The following is a 9,463-nucleotide window of genomic DNA, read 5'->3' on the forward strand; positions in this document are numbered from 1 at the left end:
CAATAGCATTTCCTGGAAGTAGTCCCTCTTCCTAAGCTGTTCATCTAGTTGCTGGCAGGATACAAATCCCGCATAATTGAAGAATACATTTGCTAGGAGGTAATCACCTGACTTCCAACCTCACATGGGAGTTACGAATACACTTGCCAGGTGACTGGTATGCTCAGGAGATCATGACTGAGCCCTGATGGTTTCAGAGATGGTTCATCTTTGCTAGTGGAAGCAGAAGAAAGGTGGAAGAAAGAGTGAGATGACAAACGCACAGCTTATTTGGATGCAAACCATGAATGCATTCAAGAAGTAGTTCCATGAACAATATTTATTTCGAAGCTGTTAGCTGAAATCATCTAGAAGGATCCTAAAAGTTGACTAGGAAACCATATTAATACTTTGTAGCCTATTAAAGAAGAGAAAAGCTTGAAGAGTGCCACCTGAGCGCGTCAATTGGAGCTACTCACTCTGTGTTTAGAGGTTAACTTGACTCCACAGAAATCCACTTGAGAAGCCTGTATTTTACAATTCTCTATCTTCTCTACAAACATACCATGACATCATCAACATTGACACACTTTTTTCACAGAAAGCCACAAATTGGATGCTGTACAGGAACTATTTAGCAGACATGCAATGCGCATTAGTAATCTGACATGCCACCAGCATGTAATAATCACCACACACGGTACGACAACCAGAAAGCTTGACACAGCAGGGCTGCTCTTTACAAATATCTCAGAAGCAAAAGAATGATTCAAGCTTCCTGTGAAACTAAATAGCTTTTTAATGATGGCATAAGATTTCTGAGCCATTAGTGGCATCCAAGCACACTGAACTGGCACCTGTTCTACGACACACGTAGCTTCTGAGCACATTGCACATCACTGGTTTCCCCCTCTTCTTTTTAACTTAACAGTGTGTTCTTGTCACTCCTTCCCAGCTAATCAAGCTCTAACTCATTACTGCTCCCATTGCTTACACCCTTCAGGATCCACTCAATTCAGCTTCAACTAATAACATCTGCTTCCACAAGTCTGTATTTTTGACAGCAGAGATTAATTATGTTTTATTTGTTCCCAGTATGCCTTACACCATCTCATCTTCACACTTTTCCAACTGTTTCCAGGAAGGAGGGTACACTACCAGCAGAACATGCCCATCTGTAAGCTCCAAGGAAATGGGAGCATAAGGAAAATCTTGCACAGTAGTCACATGAAGAGTTACAACAGTAAATTCTGCAGTATAGCCCAATGACTGCTTTTCAAGTTCCAAAGCCAGTACTCGGCTTGTAGCTGAACCAAATGGCGGATGTTCAAGGAAAAGAAATGAAAACAAGATGCAATTCAGCAGGCTAAACGTGCATATCTGTATGAAGGCAAGGGAAGAACTAAGAAGTCCTTTCACCACCTGCAATTATTAGTGCACAAAACTTGATAACCTCTTTTCACATGCAGAGCTACAATTTGTTACATACAACTGGTCCATCATATTCTCCGAACTTAACCACAGTATTTATTCATCTTCTTGAACCTGGGCTAATCAGCAAAAAGAATCCACCTCAGCAACATTGCCCTTTGTTCTAGCTTTGGCCAAAGCTAAATTCAGGAAGAACTGGGACATTTGGCAGACAGTCCATCCTGAGCAGGCAGCTACATCCCTCCAACTGATCAAGCACGCATGCACACCAAGTAGTAGCAGGCTGCTACTTGTAATTATTCAGGGGACCATATCCCACCCCAACAGACACCATATGGGGTAGCAAAGCCTCTCAAAGGGACTAATGAAATTCAACTGAAACGGGCTACAGAGAGCAAGGTTTCAATAAACTAGCAATAGTGTACCAGAAGCACACCAAACCATGTGCAGATGTGATTATTTCGGCTCCTGGTTGAAGAAATTCACAGCTGCAAATGAAGATCCCATCTTCCTGAAGAAAAGGGGTACAAGGCCTGAGCCAACATTATCTAAGACAGCTTAAACTAGAAAGTGGTTGAAAACTAGATCAGTAACTGTCTTTGCCCAGTGGGACTCTCTGGGTGAGACTGGAGGCAGGTTTCCATGAACAGATCCAGCGCTGCAGAACACATTTCTCTACTTACTGATCAACTTCAAAGTACACGTTTGTGGCTTCCCTTTGTCAATGCAATAAATTTTGGGATATAAGGTTTCCCTGCAGGTAGAACAAGGGAAAAATAAGAATAGCAGTTGTTACTAAGCATATCACTGTCAGCGCTTGGTATGGCAATAGTGAGCAGCATCACGATCCCCTGAAGACAGATTTCCACCTACCAGCCCTGCAAGCCTGACTGTGCGTGCATCCAATGGATTAAAGATGTCTTCTCTCACATCTTATCAAGAGAAAAAAAGACTGTGCAAATCAAAGCATGCCGTACCTCAGCCCTGTATCTCTTGGTAGGACTGCACACAGCTACGACTGCTGCTGGAAGGCAGCTGAACACCAGTACCTACAGCAGAATTAAATAACACTCTGCACAGAAAGGAATCCAGGTCATTTCTGCAGCTTATCCAAGGCTAAATTGGAGGCGAACAGGGCAAATCCACGGCCGGCACTGGAGAAAACCTGTAACTCTCAACAGCCTCTGGCACAAATGCTCCCAGGAAGAAGTTCTGCCTTCACAGCTTTTTTTAAATTCGTTACCACGGCGGCCCCGAGGGTGAAGGCCTCCCTTAACACCCGCAGCCCCCGGCCGGGACGCTGCCCGGGCGGCTCCCCTCAGCAGGCCCCGGGCCGCCCGGTCCCCGCACAGGGGGCAGGCCCTGAGGGCTGGCGGGCCCGGGACAAGCCGCAGGCCCAGCCGGAGAAACCCCCCCCCCCCCCCGCACCTCCCCGCCCTGGGGGAGCTCCGCGGCGGCCCCGCTCCCCGCCCGCACTCACCATGGCTGCCGGCGGCTCCCGCGGGGCGGCTCTAGGCAGGGCACCGCGCTCCGCTCATGTCATGGCCGGCGGCGGCCGGTGGCGGGGCCTCCCCGCCCATGCACCGGCGAGCCCCCGCCGGCCGCAGAGCCCCAGGCACCGCAGGCGACCCCCCCCCGCCCGGAGAGGAGCTGCCGCCGCCGCCTCCCAGCCCCCGGGCCTCCCCCGGCCGGCGGGGACGGGGAGCCCCGGGGCGCTGGGAAGGGCCGCCGGAGGGCTGGCCCGGGAGGGCGCGCCGGTCGCCGGCGGAAGAGACGGGAGGGGAGGGGAGGGAAAGGGAAGGGAACGCGGTCCGGCCCGGCGCGGCGGCTGTCGGCGCGGCCGGTGACTACGCCAGGCGCATCCTGCCGCGCACCGGAGAGGCGGCTCTGCCGGCCCCGCCCCGCCCTGCCACCGGAAGCGGTCGCCGGACCCCTGCGGCCAATCGCGGGCGAGGCGGTGGTGCCGGCGCATGCGCACCTCTCCGCGGCACGCCGCCGGCCGCCATCTTGGAGAAGGGCGCGGGGCGGGGCGGGGCGGGGGGGGCAGGGAGGGAAGGTGCACGCCCGGAGGTGCGCCTCGCCCCGCCCCAGCGCGGCTGCGCATGCGCGAGAGGCCCTTCCCGCCCGGGCGGAAGCGGCGGGTCGGGCTGGTGTGTGTGCCCGCCCGTGTCAGAGGAGCGGGGGGGGGGACGCCCCCGAGGGGCGGGGTTATGTTTGGTCACGCCTCCTGAAGGCGGGGCTTTGGCCGCACCCGGTTGCCAGCCGCCGGCCACGGGCGAAGGGCACGCGTTGCCTGGCAACGCGGTGGTGCAGCCGTGGGGCAGCCGTGGGGCAGCCGTGGGCCTGGGCCCGGGCCCCTATCCCGACCCTCGGGGACGGCTGTGCGGCCTCCCGGCTCCTCCCCACTTCCCAGGAGAGTTACAACCTGCATTGGCTTTGTGCCCGTGTAACGAATTAAATAAGTAAAATGAACTCGGGGAGGGGGGAACCCCCAACCCTGTAAGTCCTCGTCAGCAACAATAAAGAAACTACACGGCCTAGAAACCCCTTCGTGAACACCTAGTCCCATCCCCCAGTTTTAACTCAACCTGGGGCTCTTTGTGGCCCCCAGTTCTCCAATGCCTGATGTGGCCAGGAGAGAAGACATTAACGGAGAGATCCAGAACAGCAGGTGAATTTAAAAAATGGAAATTCAGCCCCTAACTGCTGCCTGCCAAAATCAAGGAGCCAGGACCAACCAGAGCCCCAAACCGATGAAGTTAATACAGATCAAAATACTTCTTATGGTTCCCAAACTCTCCTGTGGCATTAACAGTTACGAGAGACTGCTGAAACCAACAGCTTAATAGGCTTTAGAGGGGACAATATACATATGGGGATATTGCAAAAGCTTGCACTTACATTAGAGGATTAAAACAAGAGAGGGAGGAAAATAAACCCTCCATGGGGGTGTAACTAACCACGAGGCTCAACAAGAAGATTATGGTTGAGCAGTCCCATGTCTTTTCCACAGCAAATTTTCCTCCACTTCCATGCTTTCAGCAGAGCACTGACCCCACGGGCCGCTGTCCTGCTCACCCCGATCAGCCTTTCCCTCTGGGTGGAAACGCTGTTCCTGAGCCACGCAGGCTGATAAAAACTCACCAAGAAGGAGACGTGCAGCTTGCAGCCGAGCAGACGCCGCCTGGCCGCACAGGAGATAATGTCCATTTGCTGCCACGTGTCGATAAATTACCATATGCACCCCCAGGCAGAGCACCGTCCCCGAAACCTACCTCTCCAACACCTCCAAAACCTCTCCAACACCTCTCCAACCTCTCCAGAACCTCTCCAACACCACCAAAACCTCTCCAACCTCTCCGGAACCTCTCCAACACCTCTCCAGAACCTCTCCAACACCTCCAAAACCGCTCCAACATCTCCAAAACCTCTCCAACCTCTCCAGAACCCCTCCAACATCTCCAAAACCCATCCAACACCTCCAAAATCTCCCCAACATCTCCAAAACCTCCCTGACACCTCCAAAACTTTAGGCCGAGCCGAGCTACGTGCCGTGCCCGCCCGTGTGTTTAACAGAGGCTGGAAGTGCCTTGAGACGCCACCTCAGCAATGGTTACATCAAGATATCGCAGCTGCGCTAGCAGAGGGCAGGTTACCATGGTGACCATTAAAAGGATAATCTTATTATCGCCATTTGTTATTCCGAAGGGATTCTTTGTTGACACGTGCTCTGAGGTGCACATTGCCGGCCGGGGAAAACCAGCTGCTGGACACAGACCTGCTGAGCCATGCACGCCTTGCCTCCGAAGCCATAGAGAAGCATTTCTTCCACCGCTTTGTGTTTTGGGGTGGGTTTTGATTTTTTTTGGCTCTCCAAAACAGAAGCAGCTCCAGCTCCATGGGCTGGGAGGGGTCTAGTGTGCCGCAGGCACAGAGCAAGCTGGTGGAGACCAGAAGAAAGAAGAGAAACCTTCCACCAAACTGCTGGATCCTTACAGGGAGCTTTTCTCCTCTATTCCTATTTCCCCTGCAAAACCCAAGGGGGTGGAACACTTTTTAGCATGGGATTTGGGGCTGACAGTGAGCTCTGAGCTTTGCAAGCCTTCATCCCTGCTTTAGAAACATCTGCCCCAAGGCAAAGGAAGGTCTCCTTGTGTGTCGCACATGAAATAACAGGTCTCACACAGTCCCGTCTGGGACCTCGTGTTGTTGTTGATCCGGGAGAAAACCAGGTGCAAGGACCACGGCCGTCACCAGCACTACTGGAGCATGAGAAGCGTGTCCTGGGAATGCTGCAGTGCCAGACGCCGGGCCTCCTTTATCCCATTTTTTGGGCCTCTGCCCATTGCTGGAAGGGCCATTTAGTAAAGAAAATAAATAGTCACCCTAATCACTGACTGTCTACGGCCCTTATGTTTTAATTTGGGGCTCCTCCACCTGTTTCCTAAAGAGGGAGGCAGCAAGGCTCAGACTGTGCCTGAATCAGCCCCAAGATGGGAGAAGCCATCAACCTTTTTTTTTTTTTTTTTTTTTGTAACTTTGTGTTTTAAAAAAACAGAAGGAAGGGAAATACCATGGAACCGCATGGCTGTATTGGGAGACCAAGGGAACAGAATTTGTGAAAATAATTTGTTACTGCATGGTTTATCCCTCAATTTTTATTGTAAACATGCACAGAAATGCACTGGAACATGATTTGAAGCCTTTTCAAAGCCTCCTGCACAGCTCCAGCTTTGATTCCAGCCCGTTTAATCACACATTCAAATATTCACCACATTTAATTGCTTTCTTCCAGTTTTGCAGAGTTTGGGTTTTGCCTTCAGGGTGAGTCTGAGCCTAATGCCAACCCAGCAGCTGGCTACGCTTCACTTCGCATCCAGCCGTGTATCTGTTTCTATCTCCTTTTATTGTTCCTGCCACAAATTGAGCTGTAACTCATTCCGAATGCGATGTGCAAATGAACATCTTATTGCCCTGCCGCATAACATAAAATAATTTGATGAAAAGGGTTAAACCGTATTTTATAAGTACAATAAAGAAACTTGCAAATGCAAGGGAAAGTTTTGTGCAGCAAGCCCCAAGCACTCCCTGTCTCCCGAGTGGCTTGGCAATAAGTTTGCTTATTTAGCAAGTTATAAAAAATACAGCAGGTAAAGGCCCTGAGTACAAATCCCTGTGGAAAGTACAGATACGTGTAATTAACTTTAAACAACGACTGCAGCCTGCTGCTCTGGGGAAGGGGTGCTCCCGAAACGCTTCTCCCCACGATGGGTGTCCTTCCTCCTCTGCCTGCCATTGCTCGGTGCCGGGTGCGAGCACCCATAGCCTGGCATCCCAGTGGAGGAGAGCGATCAGCCGGGGCTGTCATCCTGCACCGTTCCGCATCCCCGTGCTGGGCAGCCCTGTCGGGACTGTCCGTCCTGGCCAGGGTGGCTGTGGTGGGCAAGGGTCTTCTGTGGCCACTGTTGTTCCTGGCTAGGTTCTCCTGCCTCTGCTCCTGCTCTGCTCCGCACCCCGTTGGGATTCATCTGGGACTATCTGGGTTCTCGGGTGCTGTGTTTTTGGCACACTGATTGTATTGCTGGGAATGCCTTCCCAATTCCCACTGAAGGGCAGCTGCTTCTAGGCTGGAACAAAACAAGCCCATGGGGCCAGGGCACTGAGGCATGACAGGAGGTCCCCAAATAAGCAGGTATGGCAGGGGAGCGCAGGCAAGACCATGCTTCAGACGGGCCTTGCAGGTCCAGTGTTTCGTGTGTATTTGAAAGGGAGGCCTAGAAATTCATCCTGCTGTCCAAATCACCCCTTCCAACAGCCTCAGACCTGGAGGAGCAGGGTGGGAGAGAGGCAGCAAGTTACAGCAAGGGAGAAAGGATTCGTTTCGGCCTGTGGCTTTTTTTAAACCTACACAAAGTTCAGAGTCTCTGTCCCTACCTTCTTCCTAGACCTCAAAAAAACCACCCAGGCAATGCAACAAGATGTCCCCACCTGCCCTTCTGCACCTCTCCCTGTTCTCAGCCTCCCACGACTTTGGGAGGGGACCAGCAGAGGTGCAGGTGGCAGCAGAGAAGGACGGTGGAGCTTGGGCTCCCATGGGCAAGGTCCCACCCTGAGGGGTCTGTCACCCACCATGAGCTCCTGTGGGGCATCTGCCAGGAGCCACGTGGATTCATGACCGGCCTCTTGGTCCCACGCTTCGGTGGGCGCTGCAAGGCAGCTAATGGGTTTTTATTGAGCTGGGTGCGGCGAGGGGGGAGCAGGGTCCCATCAGCCGGGTGCCGATGACCGGCAAGGTCTCCCCTTCTTCCAGGAAGCGTGGGGTGGAGGGGGCTGCGAAGCCAGAAGCCATTAGGGGCTCCCTGGGGCTGGGCACACTTGCCTCTTCCATTCAGTGGGAGAGCAGCCCTTTTTCTCTGGGTTTCTGCTCCTCTCCGCTCGGCCCATTAGCCGAGGCATTAAATTTTAACATTTTTTGTTGCTCCTTGCAGAGCATTCCTGGTGAGTGGGTGCCTGGGTAGGTGCCAGGGCCCTGGCGCCGTACCCAGGGGGCCTGGGGGACCGTGGGAGTCTGGCTGTGTCTGTGGGTACCCACCTGCAACCCACGGGCAGGAGAAGGGCTCCCCCGGTGCCGGACACCTGCAGGATGCTGCTGCTCCTCCCAGCTCCCAAGGACCAGCATGGCAGCAGCAGCACTGCTGCAAACCCACTGCACAGCCCTGTTGTCCTGGACAGATGTCCCTGCCAGCTCCCCACATTGGCAGGGGGTGACAAGGCGGCACCAACCCCCCCATCAGTCCAGCCAGCAAGGGCAGCCAGGCCAGTGCCTGCAGCACGGCCAGCCCACAGGCAATGCTGCCTGCAGCCCTGCCTGCTCACACGTCACCTTTGGGAGATGGGCACCCATCCTGTTGCCCAGCCCTGCAACTCCCCATGCCCTGCGGGAGCAGTCTCCGACCCTGACCACCCACCAGCTTCACCCCCTGCCCCTGCCGATGCCCCCAGCCCTTGCGAAACGCCCAGCATACATAGGAAACCAGTAAACGGCAAGCTCTGCTTGCAGGCACAGCCCACAGCTGCTGCTCTCGAGGGGGTTTTTGCTGCCCCACAGCTCCCTTGGTGCAAACTGCCCCAAGGACCGTGCAAAAGGGACCTGCTCTCCCCACTCCGCAGCACAAACAGTCCCCCAGCCCCTCTTTGCTGTGGGTCTCCAGCGAGCACCCTGCAGGGTGAGCTCTGCTCGCCATGGGCAGGCCCAAGGAGAACGCAAGTCCTTGAAGTGCCTTGGAGTAACGAACTTGGCTTAATGGCAGGAGAAATGCTCAGGCTTGAAATAGCTGATGGAAGTGGATGGCTTGAGGATGAGCCCTGCTCTGAACCACAAAGCTTCCACTGCTCCTGGCCTTGGGCAACATGCGCTTGCCCAGCTCGGCTGTGCACACGCGTGTACGCTGAGCTCGGCCGTGCACGTGCATATATGCCGAGCGCAGCCGTGTACACAGGCATGTGCTGATCCCGGCCATGCACACACACACTGACTCCGGCTACCCCCTGCATAAGCACACCTACAGCCGTGGAAAGAGAGCACAGGCAGCCAGGCTTCCTCCCCACGCAACCCCAGGGGACATGTCTGCACCATGGCAGCCGGAGGCAGCTCTGAGGACTTGGCCATGGGGCTGGGGTCTCCGCTGAGCCCCGGCCCCGCATCCCAGATCAGGACCAGTGTGGGGTGGCTGAGCCCCATCAGAGCTGTGAAGTGTGGGCACCTCGCAGCCTCACGTGGGGGACCATCTAGCCCAGCACCCTTCTAGATGCATAGAAGAATGTAATGGAAATGAGTTTGGGCTGAACCATCCTGCAGCTTGGGTCCCCCTCTCCCTTGGGGCAGCTGTGCAGCGAGGACAGGACCCGTGAGCAGCACGGCCGGGAGCTTTCTGGCCATGAGAAATTAAAAAGCCATCGATTTTTGCCATTAGAGGGGGTGTGGCTGCAGCAGATGCGTTGCAAGCAGAGCCACGCACTGAATAATTCACGGCGAGAGATGACGAAGCCCATG

General features: G+C 54.5%; 1 protein-coding gene across 2 annotated transcripts in view; it reads right to left on the minus strand.

Annotated features, from left to right (window-relative positions):
* XPO6 (exportin 6) overlaps positions 1–3,316 on the minus strand; it is a 55,755-nt gene extending 52,439 nt beyond the window's left edge. For both annotated transcript variants that reach the window (XM_069809656.1, XM_069809655.1), the window contains exon 1: positions 2,891–3,316. In XM_069809656.1, the coding sequence (XP_069665757.1) occupies positions 2,891–2,893 (3 nt within the window). In that variant the 5' untranslated portion in view covers positions 2,894–3,316. The remainder of the gene's footprint in view (positions 1–2,890) is intronic.
* Positions 3,317–9,463: the final 6,147 nt, after the last annotated feature.

The sequence above is a fragment of the Haliaeetus albicilla genome, chromosome 22, assembly GCF_947461875.1.
Source record: "Haliaeetus albicilla chromosome 22, bHalAlb1.1, whole genome shotgun sequence".
Taxonomy (NCBI): domain Eukaryota; kingdom Metazoa; phylum Chordata; class Aves; order Accipitriformes; family Accipitridae; genus Haliaeetus; species Haliaeetus albicilla.